Below are 23846 nucleotides of genomic sequence, written 5' to 3' on the forward strand. Positions count from 1 at the left end.
CTAAATCGAATGCTTTTCTTAGATACAGGAAAATTGATCCAACCATGCGACCAGAATCAATATACTGTAACCAAGAATCTACATGGCGAATCAAGGATGTTTGACAGGAATGATTTGGGTGGAAACCAGATTAGTAACTGTGGAGTAGTTCATGCTTTTCAAGATATGATTTAAGTTGATTTGTTATGTGTCTCTCAAATATCTTCGAAATTGTTGGGAGAATAGAAATTGGTCTATAATTGTTAAGATCACTTTTATCTGCACCTTTATGTATTGGCAAAACATATGCATCTTTAAGCTGGTCAGGAAAAATTCCAGCAATTATATAAGTATTTTTAAGAGAAGTAATCGGACCTACAATGGTATCCCCACAATATTTGAGAATTTTAGCGCCAATATTGTCTATTCCGGCAGCTTTGGATATTTGGAGAGAGTCTATTATTTTCCGAACGTCAAATATCGTAATCTGAGGAATGTCAAATACATGAATTCCTATTTTTTTGTCTAAAAATGTTTTGAAAGTTTGATAAATGTTTGGGTCATATTTTCTTTTCGAAACTATATGGGAAATGTTGATGAAATGATTGTTAAACTCTTCTAAAATATCTTCAACATTTTCAATATCTTTATATATATATATTTATATAGATGTTGTCGCTTAAAGGGGCCTTTTCACGGTTTGGTAAATTGACAAAATTGAAAAAAGTTGTTTCATCTTCGCAAATTTTCGTTTTAGGTATGATATTTTTGCGGAAACCATAATACTGAACATTTACCATTATCTAAAATAGCCTTTATATGCATCTTTTGACGATTTACAAACCTGACAATTATAAAGCGTTGCAACGCGGAACGATTGAATAATTTGGAGAGTTCTGTTGTTGCCGTGATATATGAAGTATAAAATACTTCGCCTATTGTAATTGGAAGTATGGCCGAGTGGTTAAAAGGCGCAGACTTTTTACTCCATTACTCCAGGGGTCAGTGGTTCGAGTCCTGCTGAGGGTTACCTTTTTTTTCGTTTTGCAAATTTTATTCTTGATTTTTTACTGGAGCTTTTTAGATACGATGTTTGCATTGATCGACATTTAAAGCATTAAATGACAAACTTCAAAACATGCCAAAATCTGTGAAAAGGCCCCTTTAAAGTACAATTGTATACAGTACACTACGTTCAATCGCCTCCACAGGGGGTAAATCGTACGCAAGTAACTGGCGTGACGTAAGTGAAAAAAATAGTAACTGTTGTTCAAAATGACGGTCAACGGATGATTTTTTAATGTTTTCGTCGGAATTTTTTAAAGGTTTGTACATGTACCATACTTATTCGGCATTATTCTTACGCGCATGATGATCTACTGATATCCAGTTAACCTCGGTATAAATCCTGTTGATGCATTATCAATATTAAAACAGTTATTGAAGACTTAATATGCAAGTGCAGCATTGTTTACGATTGACACGGTTCGCTGTATGTGCCTTTTTTTCTGTATATATATAATGTTTTCTCAGCAGTTTTCATGGAACGGTGGACTCAAGAACCATCATAGTTTACCTTGCATGCGAACCAGGATGCTTCTAACAGGCAATCGCAATGTATGCATCAAAATTCGAAAATGAACCCCCATTTCCATAACTGTTGAGCACAGTAACCCCACTTTCAGTAACTGGTATTTATGCAAAAGTAACAAAGATATGGACCAGACACAGACGGTCTGTGAACAGACGGTGTAAAACTATATGCCTCCCTTCGCGAGAATTATAAAACAGTATTTAAATTTTATTGTGTTTTTTGGATTATTCTTTATGTTTCAAACATTAATGTTTCAGAAACCATGAGTTTGACGTAAGGACTCCGCACAAAAGAAAGTAGGGAACGATCAGCAACCTCGGCGGAGTTCCGAAAGGCGTTCAGTTCATTCGGGAACACTACAGCGTTAATGAAGCAAAACTACTACATTCTTTTAAACTTGGCATTACATCAAATGATTTAAATAAAGTCAAGTTAGAAAACGAACACGGCCCTTTTTATAATACATGATTTAAAGTGACTTTTACATTTAAATGGGATTCATATTGACGATGTTGTTTATTATAAATAAATGATACTATGTAAGCAAATGATAAGTTATGCCACAGAGATCATTTCATGTTAGCAGTATTCGAACATGAAATTATGAAATTTTATGATTTTAACGCTTTATCCGTTTCTGAATTGTAAATATTCTTTATAAACGTACACAATTTATAAATGATTGTCTTGTAGTGATATACGTATTTTATGGTACTGTCATATGTCATGTAAAAAATATTAATATTCAATATTTTTTTGTTAGTTGACTAAATGCCCAGGGTTTAAACACGAGTGCAAAGAAGTGATTTTATAACAATACAACTATACGTATTGCATACAAATGGCAACATTGTTCAATATCGTTTTGAGCGGATCAGATTGGGTATTTTACTGATTCAAAATCATGAACAATCCCGGTTGTGGAACTGAAGCATACCAATTTATATTTGTTTCTTAAATTGAAAAATGTGTATCACGCTAAAACGAGTTAGAACATGTATTTGTTATACATTACAATATCAGTGTCATGATAGTATGAGCTGATAAAAAGCAAAAGTATTGGTATTTGCTTATTACGAAAGTATATTTTATTCCTAATTTTGTTATATCTATGAATACACTGTCCAAGATGTCAGAATATTGAGCAGTACGATATTTAAAGTAACTAATACTTGTTTGGCGCAGTAAAAGTTGGTAAACCCGTTTTGCGGCTTTTTGTTTTACATGAATGCATGACTATGTATAATATACAACACATTAGCTGTTCCATAATCATCCATTTAAACATTTTTCCACAGACGTGGCAAGACACGTAAGGAGCATCGTGTTTATTCATATGCTGTTTCAACAGCTATAACTCTGGGATTCTTTGGGGTTATTAACTCACACAGGACAATATAACTCAATACTATTCAGTTTTTCTAGGTTCAATGTATTCTTAGAAATACATATTACGTGAGTCACAAATAGTTGATTAGGATGTAGTTAATCTTACCAAACATCCCATCCTGTAAAATAAACAATTACATATTAAGTACGATGCATTATAATACTGGTAATATTATTATTAATATATACATGTATCATACTTATTTATACTATAAATAAGAAATGTCTTGTTCTAGTGGCCATTAACACCTGAACATTAAACATTATTATGCAATAAAAAAGTAACAAACATACAAAGCAACAAACATATACTAGTATAACATGACAACAAACATGTTAATCACATGACAAGAACATTACATATCACATAGTACACAGTTTAATTACCAATTGGTGGAATTGAATGGTTCCTTTCACTTCCAAATTCTACCCTCCTAGCTCACGTGATTGCTGTAAATTAAGCATGCACAAACATTATTAGGTGCATTGATTAGTAAAGAATTAAAACGATTTCAGATACTAAAGTATTAAAAGAGAGAATCGAATCCATTGTGCAACCATTTCAACAATCGCGAAAATACAAGATTTGACATTACAAACCAGAGCTCCAGATAAGGGTCGTATTTTCGTAATTACGAATTATTTTCAAGTCCGTTACGTATTTATTTTAAAATCTTGTCGTACCATTAAGAATTACAAAATCAAGTTACGAATATTATTTTTACATCGGTTCGTATCGATTTCTATTTAGTTCTTTTCGCGTATTAAAGATCTTTGCGGTGCTTATATAGAATGGTTATCGGGTTTGTTTAACAAAGCGCATTTTTTTCCAATAAAAGCGGCGTATACAGTCTATCTGTCAAAAAACAATGGCGGCGCCCAGAAAGCGTCCTAAAACACTGCAAAGCGTCCAAAAACACGCTTTTAACATATTGTACGCAAAGTGAGCCGAAGTTAAATGTTTAGAAAGACATTATAGAAAATATCTTATACGATGTTGTATGTTCAGTTGCCGACACAGTCGGAAAAGCTAAACAAAAACGCGACACGACGGGTCCAAACTTAAACACACAAAAAAACATTGAACGAGTGGAAGGGACAAGTCCCGTGGCTAATCGTTGAAAAGATTGAAGGGGAGACCCGTTTTAAATGTGAAATAGGTAAAAATTCATCTAAGGCATGCAATCTAAACACAGTTTGGGCATATAAAGGTATTGGAAAAATAAAATTGTATAATACTGAAAAGACACTGTTGAACTCGTATAAATAAAGTTGCTAGTGTGTTTATTTTGATTTTTTTGCATGAAAATAACCATTACTATTTATTTTTAGGTCATTCAGAAAAAATAAGAATTATTTTCCAAAACTTAGTAGTAACGTTAAGAATAAAATTTCAGAGTTAAGAATTCTTTTTGAAAATCTGGTAGTAATTTAAGAATTTCACAAAACCTTATTTGGAGCTCTGCAAACATATCAAATTATTCTTTAAATACAAATGCAATAATAACACTGGATTGAATACAGTTCATAGCAACCGAATACAACATACCAGCCAGTGGAAATCCGGATTAAAACTGATAAACGTAATGAAGAAAATGTCAACCTTTCTCTTCACAATTCCCACCAAAAGTGAACAATTCAATAAGAAAACCATACCCAATAGTGTTAAAACTGCTCACAAGAAAATAGGTTACACATGAATAAAAAGGTTAAAAACCAATCGGGTACACAGCCTTCCTGTCTTAAACGTTTGGGTACATGTTGCACATGTAACCTTTCTTTCTTCATGGTCCGGAAGGCTGCTTGTTCATTCCAAGAATCAATGGGTTTTGTATGACTTCGAACATATTTCACAGGTGTATATTTTTTCATCAGAATGTGTACTTAAATGTTGTTGAAGAGCGTATCTTGACTGACATGGCTTCGCACACAGTTTACACGAATACTTCGTTGCATTGCCTAGATGAAGCTCATAACAATTCTTGTTTAAACAATACGTCGTAGTGAACTCTACTCTATTAACTCGTCCGCCATATTTCTGTAAAATAGCAATAATTAAGTTCTTTTAATATTAATGTTTCCCAAGAAATGCAAGGAGTAAACATAAATCACCAAAATAATAATTACTATCACTCCCATCATGATGATCATCATCATCGTTATCATCAGTAAAGTTTGTATCATCATTAGCAACAGCAACAGCACCACCAGCAGCATAAACAGTTCGTACTGGCAATCTGTGTTACATTACGTATGACCTGAGAGATAAACAAGAAACGATATTTTCTTCTTTATAATGAAAGGGTGACCTTGATTTTTGATGATTTAGAATTTGCATTATTTTTTTCAAAACATAGGCACATGTATATGATGTACACTTACGTGTGCGAATTACTAAAATCCCGTATTACTATTGGCCATGCAACAGTGGCTATATCATGAATGCATTTTAATATAGAACGAAGTTTCAGCTACAAAAAGGTTTGAAGTAAATAACGGACAGAAATACCAGCAAATTATATTCCTTAAACCGAAAAGAGTATTACAAAATCTCCACAGTCTCTTCACTTTTATTAACCAGCACATGTACATGCATGTGTGTGCCAGCTATCTATTTATAGATAACACATTCTAACGTTGTTTCTTACCAAGACTATCCGCAAGTGTAAAAGCGGGTATATACGATTTTTTATATGTGTTTAAATGTAATATATTGATAAAATATGTTACCATAACACAAAATAGGCAAGAAAAACTATACATTCAAGCCGGATTTCATAAAATGCAGCAAAGACAAATTAGCGCCCCGAGCCGATTGTGACGTACATATTTTCCTACAATAACCGAAGCATTCGTCTTTGTATTAGGATTGGAGGTAGTGTTCGTGTGTCGTATGAATAGATATCGTTGCAGGAATTCAAATAAACCTTTAAACTAAGTTTATATTCACATCGTACATGTATGATATACATGCTGGCGAATTCGGCTGTACAGCCGTTTTCAATTTTAGAATAAAATATCTGGCTTATTTCTTATTTTTCGACACATGTTCTTCTTTACTTTTATTTTAATTTATATTGAAATATATATAATAAGTTTTTTACACATTTTATATAAATTCATAAATATTTGACAAAATCGTATATACCCGTATATACCATAGGTAATCAATGAAGTGAATGAAACTGTTGCGTAGGTGTTTAAAACATTTAGGAGGACGAAGAAATAAAGACATGCTAACTTCAATCACATATTGAAAATCCCAATAATTGATAAATAAAAATCGCTATAATCATACAAATGATTGATTCAGTTTATGCAATAATTGATACAGAAGTAAAAGCACACGTGTGTAGTATTAAATTCATATATCTGATGTAAGAAAGAAAACCTAAAAAATACGTTGTGCTGATCGAAAGTGCACATTCTTAACATTTGATGTATAAATAGTTCTTGTTATTTGTTAAAACGCCAGCACAACAAAGATTTCAAAACTAGAACATTACAATTTGATGTTCGGTGATCAGTAACGCATTTCATCCTTATTTCAATATATACAATACATAACAGCATGCCCGAGAAATCTGCATTCAAATCTGAATATTAATTACTGTTTGAAGACCATCATAATGACAAAAAAAGGAAAATAATTTACCTTTCTAGCAACGCACGTATGCCAAATATTCATTTCGCTACGGCAATCACATCGCAACATCCGGGAATGATACAATTGGTTTATTCGCTGTGTTAAGTAGTTCCATAGCCTTTATATTTTACGTATTGGATGGTTCAGGTTTGCGTGTGTTCTTTGAGAGCCTAAGTAAGAAGGACTTTGTGAGCGTAATCACTACCTTCCTAGTTGCTTACTTTTCAAGAAATCCGTTAGAATGTGTTCAAAACTCAAACAAAATTCACCACTCTCTCAGTCAAACTTTACTTTCACAGGATTTAGACCAAAGATAAATATGAAAACACTTTATTGAAATCTTAAATCATTTTTCTTCGGTTATTCCAAATTACAGTATCCCAAATGAACAAACAACATCGTTATCAACGATTATATTCGTTTGAGTTTTGAAAAACGCCTCATTCTGACGGCCGTGACTAATTACAAAGACCTATAGAATACACAGATTGGACACTGGTTAATGCATGATGGCGTAAATTCTTGGACTCAGAGCCGGTTTAACGCTCGGTTGTATGCACCCTACTCCACAGAGCCAAAACCCTAGTAACAGAAGAAAAAGACAAAAAAAAGGAAATCGAACATGTGAAATCCGCTTTAAGAAGCAACGGATACCCGGATTGGATATTTAGACTACCCAAAAAAGAAAGAAACAGTAGTATACAAAGATAAGGGAACAAAAAAGAGACATATGGCAGGCATACATTACATCAGGGGCACCTCAGAAGTATTTGCCAGAGTATTAAAAAACATGGAGCCAACATCTTCCACAAACCCTTCAATTCTATCAGACAGAATCTCCACAAAGTTAAAGACAAAACAGACAAAATGAAGAAATGTGGTGTAATATATCATGTCCAATGTGAGGATTGTGAATATGACTATGTAGGTGAAACAGCGAGACAATTAGAAACTAGATTGAAAGAACACCTTTCACGAACTTCTTCTGCCGTATATGAAAATTGTAAACAAACGGGACACAAGATCAACTCTAACAACACCAAAGTACTCACGTCCGAAGAACATCTATGGAAACGCAAAGTGAAAGAAGCAATTGAGATCAAACAGCGGCGGCCATCACTTAACAGGGACGAGGGACTCGAGCTACCCCGGGTGTATGACAGTTTCCTCGTATCACGTGACCCTTCACCGGTCATTTGACTGTCGCGTCGGTGAACCAGTGATCAGCTGATGAAAAAGATGTGATATCGTCGAAAATTCCAAGGTAAATAAACCGGCTGAGTCCAAGAATTTACTCAATCATAGTGGACATTTGTTGTGTGTGTATGATAAATATGGGGACACCAATGCCGCATCTTGTTAGCATACACTAATTCCGATACATTAATATTCATGAAAAAATTGCGAAACTTGTCTCAAACATGTGGTTACATAAATTTTACAATACAATTATAACATTTGAGACCAGTGAAAATATGCACATTCATTACGTGAGAAACCATATACTGAATTAATAAACTTACCAGAGACACATAAATCTTAATAATTAAATAGTATTTAATAGTTATCACACGTGGAGACTATGAACCAAGGTATGCATATGTCACAATGACCGAGTAAGTATAATTAAAACCATAAGCTGTCGAGTTGTCTCTTTCTTGAAACATCAGTATTGCAAAGGCGAGTTTTAGTAGATATGGATTATAAAACTTCTTGTTTTTATTAAGTAGCAAATTGCTTTTTTTTATGAAGTAACAAATTGCATTGTTTAGTCGCTTGTGCAATGGATTATAAAACTTATTGTTTTTATTAAGTAGCAAATTGCATTGTTTAGTCGATTGTGCACTTCGCATACGGCTAGTTAGTGTGTTTTTTTTTCTGTACATGAATGATACCATTTGATTATTTAAGCATCAATTTATTATACCGTAAACTATTCAGGTATTCTTAAGACTCAGAAGATCTATCACACACGTCGATCTCCTGGATTAATAACAATTTGGTTAAACATCTTATACATGATGGAAGTTATTACAAAAACCAGAAAGTTCATTAACAATCATCACGAAAAGATACAAGTAGCCTTTAAGGCGTGTCTCCTGCTAAGTTACCTAGTGTATTTCGGTCTCGCCATATCGCACAAATTCGGCGACGAAGAATCGATTCGTCTCTCTGTAGTAACCGTGTTTGGAATACTTCTGATTTTATGGAATCTCTTCAAGCGAACATATGGCTATACGTCATGGGGTCGGTTTTGGAAGAAAATGCTCAGGGCATATTCAACGGGGAAACGCAGTCTGATTTTCCGATGGTAATTACATGTTTACTTTTCTGACAGTGATATTATTTTGTGTGTGTTTTTTTTTATCAAGAGATTTATGAACGTAAGTGTAAAATTGAAAGTAATATAATATTACCTACGGCAAGGGTGCCTTTCATATGCTTTATATTTTATATAACAGTCGTATTGATTGACTTTAAATTTGGCAATTGGCAATAAATATTAAAACTAAACAAAAATCGTTAGTGTACAAAAAGTAATACTAACTTGAAAACACACATAGCATCTTCCTTATGTTGACTCAATTTAACTTTCTTGTAACTTTCATGGAGTGTTTTCTGTATCCAGGTTCCTCTACGTATCTATGACGTCATTTTTTGTTATTTACGTCTCCATCGTCGTAGCACTTCGAAAACCAGAAAATCTGACATCACTCATTGGACTTTTCGTATTTCCGTTTGTGCTGTGGCTGACGTCGAAAAACAGGCTAAAGGTAAATTCAATCGTCGACAGGCTTTCACTCTAAAGAAATCGTGTGCACAATCTAAGGATATCACATAATATGGTGCTCAAGATATATATGCATGCGGGTATAACATAACACATATGTTAAGGAACACACCTCTGTATATCACTTTTAAAAGTTCTGTTGATCCTGCCTCGTGGGTATTACCAGTGACCAATGTGACAGAGCGTGTCTACAAGTGAATAATTAAACTTTGCACCCTTCGTTTCCTGAATCTTACATTTAAATGCGATCGGTTTGATATGTTCTTCTTGTATTTTAAACTAACGTCGTAAAATCGCGTTTGTTATGGGGCATGCTTTTAAACCATGGACGTTTTAAAGCTCAGCGTTACGTTTAACGTATGTGCCGTTGTTAATGAATATGCATAGTACATTTTTATAATATCATTTAACTTGTGTTGACAATAGCAGAATATATTCCGTAAATTAAGCACAAAACTATATAATCTATTTAAACCTTGGTTCTTATTTAGACTTATTTTATTTCGGACATATTTTACATTAACTGGCACATGGTTTAAAAGGTCATAACGCCGTGGTGTTAAAATGTATAACCTTTAATATTTAAGAAGGACAGTTTTCAGTTAATGGCTAAAGTAGTTGCACTGCGCAGTCGTTAATCTGCTTTCCCTGGGAATGTGTGCAAGAGCAGGTTCACTGACCGCCGTGCATGGATCGAAACAAATAGGAGTAAACGGCAAAACACCCTAAATAGCAACTTGACGTAGTTGTATAAGACGACGTATTTAGGACATTTTTTCAGGTAAATTGGCATACGGTCTATTGGGCCATGATGCTACAGTTCGTGATGGCGCTGATCATCCTTGAGACTAAATGGGGCGCGGCGTTCATCCAATGGTGGGGCTCGAGACTCACTGACCTCATAGGCAGCGCGCGCGCCGGAAGTGTGTTTATGTTTGGGAAGACTTATACGGACCACTATTTCCTTATGGGGGTTTGTATTATATTTTTTATATAAAAATGTATCCATCCAAAATAGAATTTCACTACAATTAAGTTGATCACATATCCATTTCCTTATTCTTTGTTTTTAATATGTAAACTTGACGCTACACAAAAGTCATTTCGACTAGTTTAGGCCATACTACAATACTACAAACGTGCTAATATACTATTTGAGGAACCAACCTGTCGATGGAGGATGTTATTTCGAAAACGCGAAACTTTGTAGATAATGTTAAATTAATCGCTGTAAGTAGTTTAAAATGAAGTACTAAAAAATTGTAGTACTTATTTAAGCAAGTATTTGTCTTTATTCAATAAAGGCCATGCCACAGGCGCTACTTCTGATCGTCAGTCTGTCGGTGCTGACTTACTTAGGAGTCATCAAGTTCATTGTGGAGACCTTAGGTCGCGCGCTGGCGTCCTGTCTTGGTGTAAGCCCCGTGGAGGGCATCAACGCGATCGGTAATATATTCCTGCACGTGGTAAGTAACTTTGATTGAGGGGTATAACAATATTTCAACCATACAAGGTCGGTCATTCCAAGTTGATGTACTCGCCAGATATAACAGCATTTCAGTCATACAACGTCAGTTAAAACGATTTTTTTTTCAACATTTAAATGCCTAAGCAAAGTAAATACGGTGATAAATATGCCCCTCCATGTCGGGCCGTTTCAGAGCTAAAATCAATATGGACTTAATGTTCAGTGTAACAAAATATTAAAGAATCCGTGTCATAACCCCATATTCATATTGATACGTCTAATATCCAGTGTGCTTTTAAGTTCGAAAGGTTCAACACGGCATTACCCTTATTAAACTTACTTTGTAATGTTTTCCGTTCAAGGCAAAATGAAACAAAATATATAACGCATTATGTATTTTTTTTTTGTGTTTGGCAACATAATTAGTTTATCCTTGTCTATATTGTCAACCGGATTCCACTCATTCTGTCAAAAATTCTCGTTATATGAACATTATTTTGTCTCTTTACCTAAATGAGTCCGCCATGTTCATTTGAGTGTTTTCAAAAGGCTATGCCGTTATCACAACGATAAATGAAATATACTTTTTCTTCACATTTTGAGCCCGAATCCTCGTAGATGATTCAGTCATTCATGGCATCTTCAAAACGATTCATGCAATAATGATATGTTAGTCCTTGGCATTTTATAGCCCGGGTTGTCATGATGATTAGAGAGTACATCGCAGATATGACGTCATCAAACGCTACTTGAAATGTTCTTGTACCTCGCATTTTAGCCCGAATCCGCCTTGTTGATTCAAGAGTACATAGCGGATATGACACCATCGCAGCTATTTGTGACGTATGCGAGCGGCCTGTCAACCGTCGGCGGAACGTCGCTTATAATATTCATGTCGTCCGGGGTAGGTGCGCGAATAAGTTGCTCTTATTGGTAAAAAAATAATTCCAAAATCAAGTGTTAAGTATTGATACAACGGTTATTTCCAGTTAACTCCGTGTATCGTTAGATGAATATAAGAAATGAGTAGCATTCAATTTATCGACCGAACACGATTGGATCTGAATTCTGATCCGCTTCGTGATTAAGCCTCGCTTTAGAACGTCAAAGAGTTCTTATTTGTCGATTAACTATATTACAAAATGAAATATTCAAACTTTATCCTGATATGGCAATGGTATTGTATTTGAAGACAAGATCTTGATTTTACTATTCTGTACTCGGATTCGGCGCTTCTTTTTTCGTTCATAAATATACATTATTATATTTACCTTTGCTTAATGAAGTGTTGTATGAGAGAAATAATGTTGGGCAACGGAAGCACGCATGTTCGTTTAAGCTATTTATTCAAATAATTTTATGAGGCCAATGACATCATATGTGTACTGATTTTAGTTTTGAATGCATTCGCGTTTCAGAACACGTTTTCTTGGACCTTTAGTTAACCAATACCTGCAAAAGTTTCAAATACCCTATAACCCATTTAATATTTGTGCAAAATAAATTGCTGTTATTATCCCACACGTGACCACTCTGTATATTTTGTCTAAAAGTAATGCCAAACGGCATGATTTTGTAATGTCGTCCTCTTCTTGAGGTTAAAATAGATAGATAGACTTTTATTTTCCTCCATTCATGAAGAGCATAACATATTATACAGATTATAAACAATTTAATTCAATCGAGTATATGCAAGAGATCAAAATGAAGCAACTCAATACAGCCACTAAATTTAAATGTACCGTAAGCGTTTGCTAACGCCAATCAACTGTTTAATATACAAACAAAATTAAGCAAGAAGCATTGTCAAATTCATGTCGAGAATTTACAAGTGAACAAAAAGGCTTTTTCCATTTAAATCGTGCTAACAATAACACTATTTTTTATCGGCTTTATTTGACAAATGGTACGTTTGCTAACGTAGACCCATTTCTTGTTCTATCATTTATACAATATTCGATGTTTCTTCCCAATACACTTTTTAACACCGTTGCTAAAATGTATTCGTACTTTACATACAACCAACTAGCACAACCCACTTTCACAAAGTTCGATGTCTTACCAATAAACGACTAAATGAAGACTAACACGCTCAATGTTTATATCATGTTGTAACTGTATTCAGTATTTGTGTAAAGTGAATGATTCTAAAACGTGTCCGAACACAGTATATCTAACATCCTCTATAAAAGCTGCAGATTACGATACGTTATTAGCAAGATAAGGAGCTCGGATAGAGCTAGATAAATAAGTTTCTGTTTATTGGTTTGGTATAATATATAAACAATATTCACTCTGTATCAGCAGACGATTGTTTGCATGAATAAATCTATCTTGCTGAGGTTTCCAGAGATAGTCGATGTATCACGATTGAATAGATATACAACGCCAGCGAGGATATACAACGTATTCTCAACTTTACATCATCCTTCGAGGGTTGACAATTCGTTGTATCTACCTGTATGGCATGTGATATTTTGCATGCTTATCCCCTATTATGCCATGTGCAATTGCTACTACAGGTCCCAGCCGCCCCTCTTATCGCAGCGTCGACAATGTCGGCGCCAGCAGCCTTGGCGGCCTCCAAGCTATCGTTTCCGTCGCACAGCGGAGAGGAGGTACCGGTATCCACTGGTAACGAGGACGAAAGACTTACCAAAAGGACACTTCTTTTAGAGTAATGTACACAATACTAAATGCATACATGTTTTTATCCAGAAAAGCACTACTGAGTACACCTATTCAATAATCGTAATCGTAAACGAATGTACAAAACAGTATTGCAGACAAAGACACAATTGCATTAAAAAAAATCATTGATTGTTATACTAGTGTTGTGCTTTTGGGGAGATTGCATTGAGAAGAACCTATTTCGTTTTAGGTGTATCATTAATATGTACACGTATCATTTAGGATGCGGTCGTCGTAATGTTCATGGTGTCCGCACAGCGATAGGTTACTGTCCCGGGTTCTTTCCCCTCTATAATATTGTCGTCAAGAGCTGACCAAAATTTCTACCAATAAACCGAGCTCGATAGTTTAAAAAAAAACAATTGTAGACGTTCGATGCAATCGAGCTGAAATAGTACATTTAAATAAACATAACAGTTTATACTATATAGCAATTAAAGAGACATTTGTAGATGTCTAACATCAATGCCAGGCTGTCAAATGGCAAAACCTTAATTTAATACATTTTCTACCTTTAGATTATTTATTTTAATGTAATTAAATCATTTTTTGCGTTTCTAGAAAACCGACTTCGCTCATGCACAGCGTCATAGTGGGCATCAACCAGGGTATCGTGCTCATATGTCAGGCTGTGTTTTTTATAATGACCTTCATCATCATTCTTGAGTGGGTCAACAACACGCTGATCTGGTTCGGGGACAGGATTGGAGTGGAAAATATGACCGCTGAGGTATCTTTGTGGCGAGCTGGGGTGCCTGTGATGGTGTGTGTTTGGGGTTTTGAATGTGCGGATGCATGTGTGGGTGTGGGTTTGCGGTTTTTAATGTGCGGATGCATGTTTGGGTGTGTGTATGCGGTTTTGAATGTGCGTGTGCATGTGCGGGTGGGTGTTTTGGAATGTTGATATGTTTGACTGTCTGGACCCGTTTGTGTGGATGTGGATGTTGGTGCATGCACCGATGTGTGTTTGGCGATGTGGACGAAAGTGATTGTGTGGGTCTGTTTTTAACGGTGATGTGGGTACAAGTTTAAGTGGATGTGTAAGAGTATGTCGGAGCATGTGTGGCGATGTGAATGTGTTTATGTGTGGGTGGGGATGTGGATATGTGTGAATGTGTCTATGTTAATGTATGGGTGGCGATGTGAATATGTTGGAATGCGTCTATGTTAATGTGTGGCGGCGATGTGAATGTGTGTGAATGCGTCTATGTTAATGTGTGGGTGGAGATGTGGATATATGTGAATGCGTCTATGTTAATGTGTGGGTGGCGATGTGAATGTGTGTGAATGCGTCTATGTTAAAGTGTGGGTGGCGATGTGAATGTGTGTGAATGCGTCTATGCTAATGTGTGGGTGTCGATGTGAATGTGTTTGAATGCGTCTATGTTAATGTGTGGGTGGGGCTGTTGATGTGTGTCTATGTGGGAGTTTTAGGACGTGTACGCTTGAGCATTTGTCGGTGCGTGTTTGGGAATGTCGATGTGTGTAATGCGTGGGTGCGTGTTTGGGAATCTGTGTGCGCGTGTGTCTGTGTGTGTGCTAGTGTTGGGTCATGTTTAAATATGCGGAAATGTGTGCGTGTGTCGTTGCATGTATGTGTGTGCATGTGTACGTGTTGTATGGGGTAATAAGGGTGTGTTAGTTAAGTATGTTTTGCGAGTGCATGTATACATGGATATATGGGATAGGTCGTGTGTGCCTCTGTATTACGGTATACTGGTGCATTTTTGAGTGTATATATTGGGTAAGTCGGGTGTGTAAGTGTAGTATAGTGTATGAGTGCATATTTATTTGTATACCGGTATATGGGTAGGTCGTGTGCACCAGTGTAGTACGGTGAAGTGGTGCATGTGTATATATTGGGTAAGTCGGGTGTATAAGTGTAGTATGATATCATGGTGCATACACTGTGTGAGTGCACGCACAGGCGCTCTATGGCAATGTTGTTGGTTTTATTTGTTGTTTTTTCAGTTACCCGCTGTTTATTATAATGCATACACATACTAAATCAATAAAAACAATCCGACAAAACGTCTTCTTAAAAAAAGATAGTTCGACTATGTTTATAGATATTGAATGTATAGGGGATGAAGAACTATGAATGTATCTTTTCAATCTCCAATTATTTTTTTAACATTATCAGAGTATTTGGCGACTGAATAAACTACTACCACACACCCGCTATTTTCTCAAAACCAGACACTAATTTTGATTTTCAGTTCCTGTTTTCGTACATGTTTTATCCGATCGCGTTCATGATGGGTGTCCGTTCTTCCGACTGTCTGTTCGTTGGAGAGCTACTTGGCGTACGGACGTTCAGCTTTGCAGTTGTCGCCTATCCGAAACTGGGGCCAATCATGGTGGTAGGTGTACAGTTATAAAAGGAAATGTCCCATTGACCCTCGGATAGTGAAAAGGACAATTTAATATCAAATTCTACTAAATAGTTTTCTCTAAAAAATAGTCTTAGAATTTTTCCTTTTTTATGGCGGTCGTTAACCAGCTAACACTACTAATTACGTAATATTCATAGAACTTGATAACAAAACATTTCGCAAACTTATTCTACGAATTAAGACTGCGACTATATTTAAGAGGTGCTTTTCTAAAATTGCTTAGATTATTAGGTCGTTTGTAGCATTAAGCCTTTTTTTATTTCACCATTTATTTATTTTTTATGTTTACATTTTATTTGGTAGTCCGTACATATTCAAACGGAGCTCCGTATGTTCTACATATCAGCCTTTCATTCTAAGAACCGGTTGATGAATTCGTACCAACGTGTTTTCATTCAGAATGGTCGGGCGTTCAGGGCATACGTCGCTGGTGGCGTCAACAACACGTGGAGCTACGTCGGCAGAAATATAGTATTGGATAACCTCAACCAGACGCTGACGGGAGGCGTTATTGACGTAGGTTTTGAGTATTCCTCCAAGATACAAGATACAAGATACAAACTTTTATTTCAAGTCGGTTAACAATAAATAACAGTATAACATTAGCTATGTATAGCTATTGACCGACACAATGTTTAAATAAATGATTTTGTATAAGCAAAGAATAAGTAATGCAGCGGATATCATTTCATGTTAGGAGTATTTCAACATGACATTATTTTAAAATACGAGTTGTTTACCCTTTTCTGAAATGTCAACATTTTATATAACCGTACTAAATTTATAAATAATTGTCTTGTAAAATAGTCAGATATGTGTTTGTTAAGGTACTGTCGAATGTAATATAATAATATTTATGTTAAAAAATATTTTTGTAAGTTGCTTACCTGCCCGGGGTTAACACAAGACTGCTAAGCAAGTGTTTGTATAACAGAACAATATACGTATTGTATAAAAAGGCAACATTTTTCAATATCATTTTGTGCGGTTAAGATTGGGTATGATTAAACTTCAGGAGGAATGCCGGTTGTAAACCAGTTGCATACAGATTTATATTTTATTCTTAATCTTAACTTGGAAAAATGCGAATCACGCTGAAACGAGTAAGAACATGTAATTGTTATACATTACAATTTCAGCCTCATTACAATTTTAGGTGATAAAATGCAAAGGTATTGGTTAGTTGCTTATTTAGAAAGTAAATGTACAACCCTGGAGATTTGAACAAGTAATACTGACTTAATATCATTATGGAATATGACCCCTCATTTTTCTCCAAACAACTTATCTCCGCAAAAAGTAAATGGAGAATAACCCACACTTGATATATGTGCTTAAAGGTAACTTCACCATTGTCCTTGGTTATTTAACAATGATGCTGACATCTGTTTGTATTTATTTATAAAAGCATTTTCAGTATTGTGTTGTTTAAATTTAATATTAAACATTTGATATTGCGCTATTTTTGGTTAAAAAGGAGTATTTCTATATTTTATTTCTTACACTGTTATATCTATGAATACACTTTAGTTATCATAGTCCCTTTAAACCAATGTGGGAACAATATTTGTCTCCCGGCAATCATGGAAAAGCTTTGTCAGATAATGTGCATAAGAGACAAATAACAACATTCAACGAGGCCGTGTTTTCTTATTTAAAGTGTTCTCGGAATGTTGATCAGTATGAGTTAAAAGTAACTCATATTTGTGTGACACGGTAAAAGTTGTATAACCTAAATCCGCGAGACAAGTACAGCGAATTATAAATATTAACGTTTTTTTCTTTATAAATTGCATTGCTGGTAAAACTGTTCACGTTTGTGTTTTACATGAATGCATGAATCTGTATAATATAATACACACGAGCTGTTCCATACAAATAAGACATAATAAAATGTACTATATTTATTGCTACGTTTATTAACATTTAAGTAATGATTAAAAATAAATTCAAATAAATGTAAATTGACTAGAAACACGGAAGCCGCGTTCTGAGAAAACTGGGCATAATGAATATGCGTAAAGTGTCGTCACAGATTAGCCTATGCAGTCCGCACAAGCTAATCAGGGACGACACTTTCCGCTTGCGGACTGCACAGGCTAATCTAGGACACTTTACGCACATGCATTATGCCCAGTTTTCTCAGAACACGACTCACGATATTAACACACACTGTGTTACTATTTACGAATGTAATAATAATGAAACATAAAATCACATTACTATTTGTAATGATAAACACAGCGGTTCGGAGGGGGGGGGGTATTTATCACAATAAAATGTGAGCACACTCAGACTCCATGCCAACATTAAACGACTAGAAAAGTATATTACGTTATAAATGTATGGTTTGTCACTTATATGAAACTTAACTAGCACCAAAATCCATACTATACAAAACCTTTGCATGAATTCCAATACAAAATATTTTTTAATATATTAACAATGAATATGCCGAAATCCGAACGCAATGTTTACATATTTTTGATTATCTATATGTCCTTGTGTTATAATCACAGAAAAATTTACAAAATCACATATTATTGGAATGTTCATATTGGGAAATAAGAACAAAAACAACTACGTGTATACAAAAACAAAAACTCATTTCCAGAATGTCTTCTCTTAATATAGAACATACAGCTTGTTAACAAAAAACTTATAAAAAAATCAACTGTGATAACTTAATTATTAAAATCCATTTTTCCTTTCCTATTTATAAAAGAACGGATGTGTAATACAATCAAAATTATGACCTAAACAGTGTTGTTTTTTTCATTGAAAATCGGGTCCGGTAACCGAACCCATTCCCAATGGAAAAAAGTATATATTTTTTTCCAAATGGGAGCTAAAAATTCCCAATGGAACAAAAAAAAAATTTTTTTTAGATCAATATTTTGTTCATCTCCCATTCATATAAGATCAGCATAAGTAAATATAATACTGGGCACACTTGTATCCTCAATTTTGAAGCATTTGTTAGCAAAACAACAACAACAATAATTACCCAATTTTAGTAAAAACGCCGCGAATTTTTCAAATCCAAAGGGACCAGGCCCCATTCCCAAAATGGTGAAAAAACACTGCGTAAAACATGCCATACAACGCAAGTCTATAAATTTTAAAACATTCGAGAAAAATAACTTTACAAAAGACTGTCAGTGTTGATTTCCTGATTACTAACATTAAAACGACGATAAAGCTCAAATTAATTAAAGGAAACATTGTGATTTTTTGTTTGAATAAGAACTTCGTTAATTAAGCAAAAACGGACACTCAACTTTAAAACAAACAATGAAATAATTAACAGTGAAACAGTGGCAAAAATTGTAGTTTTACAAGAAAAGGTGTTAGATTTACCCTTGATTAATTTCCACACCACATTGCTTAATATGATTTTTCATGCAATTCTTCCATTTGAACATTTTTCCACAGACGTGGCAAGAAAATTTGGGAGCATCGTGCTTATTCATGTGCTGTTTCAACAGCCTCCTTGTCTTACATGTTTTGGTGCATGTTGCACAGGCATGCTTTCCTTCTCCATCATCCGGGGGGCTGCATTTGTGTATTAGAACAATTCATTTTTTTTTACTTCGAACATATTTCACAGGTGTATTTTTTTCATCCGAATGTGATCTCAAATGTTGTTGAAGTGCGTATCCCGACTGACATGGCTTCACACACACTGTACATGAATACTTCGATGCCTTGCCTCGGTGAATCTCATTTTCATGCTTGTTAGGCCAATACGTCGTTGTGAACTCCTTCCTACACTGACTACAGACTTTTGGACCATCGGTGTGGGAACGGGTGCCACGCTGCAGAGATTTTTAACACTTGAATGTTTTTTCGCACTCTGGAAAATCGTACTCGTATGTGGAGTCACTATGAAGCTGCATGTGCCGCTTTAAAGAGTATGCACATGATAATGCAACACCGCACACTTCGCATTGAATTTGATCTCCGTTGGGCGATTCCATCTGTAATAACACATAAAATAAATCTCCTATTAAATATGATTAAGTCTCACCGATTTAAAAATGACGTTGTTAGACTGCGGGGAATACACATTCAATGACTCCCACTATATTTGAGCCGCGTTCTGAGAAAACTGGGCATAATGCATGTGCGGAATGTCTTGTCCAAATTTAGCATATGAAGTCCGCACAGGCTAATCAGGGACGACACTTGTCGCTTTTATGGTATTTTAAATTTTGAAGGAAGTCCCTCCTTACCGAAAATCAAGTTTGGGCGGAAAGTGTCGTCCCTGATTAGCTTGTGCGGACTGCACAGGCTAATCTGGGACGACACTTAATGCACATGCATTAAGCCCAGTTTTTCAGAACGCGACTCATTTGTTCATGAACAATAAGTGTGTCTTAACTGTGTGTAGTATTACAGTAAATACAAATGTGAACGATATGGATTCTTTGTGTTATTGGAAGGTTTATACTATTTTATGACGGCATAGCGGGCACATGGGTATTTTTTTTGTTGTCAAATACTTGCGCACGCATTACTTATGTGTTCACGTGCGCACGTAATAGTGAATACTACTCATACAAATATGATATACACCCACCTCATTTTGTTTTACGTCATTTGTATAGTTCCGACACTGCGACAGGAAGTCATGTCGGTAGCTGTAACGACTGCAAATTCATATAACAGCGCAAAACAATCATGCAAACATTATTGAACATAAAATATACAATATTTGTCAAATGGCATAAGAAAAATGTTAATTAAAACTTACAAGTAAAGCTATCCAATGTCAGAAAACACTACCACTGTTTGTTGCCATATAGGCTTGGTACTGTGTCAGTTGAAAGTTGCATAGTTTAACGTCATTGGCCGGTTATAATTAACTTGTTTCTCTATATGATTGGATACTTATGCCGTGTTTTATTCAGGATGACTCATGTGTAGCCCCTTGTGTTATTTGATCTAGTTCAAAGTAATTCTGCATTAAAGAATAACCCATTTTCTAAACTTACACAAGTGGTGTTCTTGCACATTTCTCACACTTTTAAAGGGTAATCGTTCTCATTTGTGTCTTACAAATGATAATTTTATGCATAAGCAATGCCTTAACAAGAAAAACTGAAAAATACGTTGAAATCAATTTGCAATAGAAAAATATAGTAAACCGTTGAGACGTAATCGGTATATTACGTCTAATTATTTTGACTAAAATGAATACTTGCGGCACGGAAGTGTGTATAAATACGAAGGCATTTTCTAATGAATACATGCGCACTAGAAATAAATATGTGCGCATTTCAAAGCAATACGAGCGAAAAAGAAAGCAATACGTGCGCATGTGATAAATAGATCAATGAAAAAGTTAAACGAGCGAACGCAGAACTTAAAGCATGCGCACATAAACATTTATAGCCGCGCACGTAAGCGTTTGTGCGTGTGTACTTACAGGTAAATTCGTGCGCACTTTTTCACTTTTTTTATTTGCGCACGATAAAAGCCATTCGTGAGCATTCGAAATAATTCGTGCACAAATGAAACCAATACGTCCGCATGTGAATTTAAAAAAATATTATAGTCCATGTCTCTTCTATGCCACCTTGCAATTTATTGTGACTTCACAAATTATAGTTACGCATCACTTTTTTAAAAAACAAATATAAACATGCGTATTTTATTATGTTTTCTTTTTTTCTGTGTACTCTGACTTTTGAATAAACACCAGTTACTGAAAGTGGGGGTATTGTGCTCACCAGTTATTGAAATGGGGTTTAAATTTCGAATTTTGATGCATATATTGCGATTTCCAATTGGAAGCATCCTGGTGCTGATACAAGGTAAACTGTGATGGTTCTTGAGTCCACCTTTCCATGAAAACTGCTGAGAAACCCGTATATATGGTTTAAAAATGCACATAAAATGAACCGTGTCAATCGTCAACAATGAGGCATTTGCGTATAAAGTCTTCAATAACTTTTTTAATATTAATAATGCATCTACAGGATTTATACCGAGGTTAAATGAATATCAGTAGATCATCCTGCGCGTAAGGACAATGTCGAATAAATATGGTAAATGTACAAACCTTTCAAAAATTCAGACGAAAACATTCAAAAATCACCCGTTAACCGCCATTGTGAACACCAGTTACTATTTTTCTCACTTACGCCACGCCAATTACTTGCGAACGATCCACCACCTGGTTCTGGAACTAACGTTACTTTCGCCTTTCACCTTTTTTTAAATTTCAGCCTCGTTCTGAGATCATTGCCACATACGCGCTGTGCGGGTCGGCCTCGTTCGCAGTCATGGGTCTTATTATCGGCTCTTTCGAGGCAATCGTGCCCAACCGCATAGGGGAAATCACTCACAATATACTCAGGGCCATGCTTGTGGGAACGTTTGCATGTTATCTCACCGCATGTTTCGCAGGTATCTGAAGTATAACCTTCATTTTGATATGTACAATGGCTGTATTTTACATACAAAACTTAAGAGAATAACAAAAAAATAAGGACGATATCAGATTATGTTTGTGTAGATACATTTAAATCAAATTTGTTTAGACCTTATCTACGAAAAACACTTGCAAGGATCGTCTATTGTTTTTATTTTTGAAATTTCTGTTATACGTTTTACTGCATCAACTACGCGCAAGTTGGGATTAAGGTCCGGTTGAACAAAGTCATACTTTTATATAAATAAAATACATGTCATTACATTTTTTATAAAATAAATATTTATGTTATCTACAAATTACACAAAAGGCGTATTTAATTACAAAATGAACTGTTGTCGTGACGATGTGTCAGTATACCGATAATATTTGATGCTTAGTCACTCCAGTCATCATTTTACGTATTTTTATGCTTAATAATTTATTTAAAAAAGTTATACCTGTTAATTCTTTGTATTGTTTCAGGTTTGCTTTTTGAGGAAGACATACGCGTTTAATCGGTTGCTGCGAATTCAACAAATACATGCTCGACGCCTCATCATGCGTCTTTGAATGTTAGGTCTTCATGAACAATCAACAGGAGAAAGGATCTATTGTACCCAATGTACCGGGTTGAGCAGACTATTCCAGATATATGAACATATAGAATAATAATGTGTAAATATGATATCATGATAGCCATAACAGATATGAATTAAAAAAACAAATATGCATGTACAATCTGAATTAAATATTTTTATATTTTCAAAGAAACTGAAACCTACAGTTATCGTTTCGATTAGGCACCGTACTTACCAACATAATTCAAACTTTTTAAAGCAAAGAAAGACTGTTGGTCAGAGCATAAGCTAACTGCAACTATTCTTGAGAAACTGTTATCTTTTAAACATTTATTTGAATCTCTAAGTCTTTATATGTTTGTATTATAATGTATACAAAATATACATCAATTTATTCACTTTTAGATAGTATTCGACCTGGCTAAAGTTTGAAATGGAGATTAGACTTCCATTTGCCATATTCAATTTATATAGTAAACATTTTAAATAATAAAATACATCATTCATATTTTTGTTAAACCGAACTAAGCCCAGCATTGATGCACTCATAACAGACAAAAGTATAATGACTAATAGCCTGTTAGTTATTTAGTCGTATCTAACCTTGCCAGATGTTAATAGCCAATAACATCGATAACAGGGCGCATCAAATGGCATAAATATACTGGCGTTTTTGGCAGCAATGATTGATTGAATATTTTTAAAATCATGTTTTGTCCGAGAAAAATAGCGTCGCTCGAGATGACAACGATATTATATTACGACTTCTAAAGTAAAGCATTATTGTAAGGAGTGTTCTGATTGGTTGATATAAATAATACCGTATCGGACAGTTTAAACCGTCCCGGACAGTTTACTAAACTGTCAAGGACAGTTTAAACCGTCCCGGACGG

The 23846-nt window shown here is 35.0% G+C and overlaps 1 protein-coding gene across 1 annotated transcript in view; it reads left to right on the top strand.

Moving 5' to 3' along the window:
* The first annotated feature begins 8710 nt into the window (after positions 1 to 8710).
* LOC127844259 (solute carrier family 28 member 3-like) overlaps positions 8711 to 23846 on the top strand; it is a 100225-nt gene continuing 85089 nt past the window's right edge. The window contains exons 1-9 of the mRNA XM_052374327.1: positions 8711 to 8919; positions 9238 to 9382; positions 10181 to 10372; positions 10704 to 10865; positions 11646 to 11771; positions 13390 to 13544; positions 14120 to 14288; positions 15778 to 15921; positions 16354 to 16470. Of these exons, the coding sequence (XP_052230287.1) occupies positions 8873 to 8919; positions 9238 to 9382; positions 10181 to 10372; positions 10704 to 10865; positions 11646 to 11771; positions 13390 to 13544; positions 14120 to 14288; positions 15778 to 15921; positions 16354 to 16470 (1257 nt within the window). The 5' untranslated portion in view covers positions 8711 to 8872. The remainder of the gene's footprint in view (positions 8920 to 9237; positions 9383 to 10180; positions 10373 to 10703; positions 10866 to 11645; positions 11772 to 13389; positions 13545 to 14119; positions 14289 to 15777; positions 15922 to 16353; positions 16471 to 23846) is intronic.

Source organism: Dreissena polymorpha, chromosome 1 (assembly GCF_020536995.1).
Source record: "Dreissena polymorpha isolate Duluth1 chromosome 1, UMN_Dpol_1.0, whole genome shotgun sequence".
Lineage (NCBI taxonomy): Eukaryota > Metazoa > Mollusca > Bivalvia > Myida > Dreissenidae > Dreissena > Dreissena polymorpha.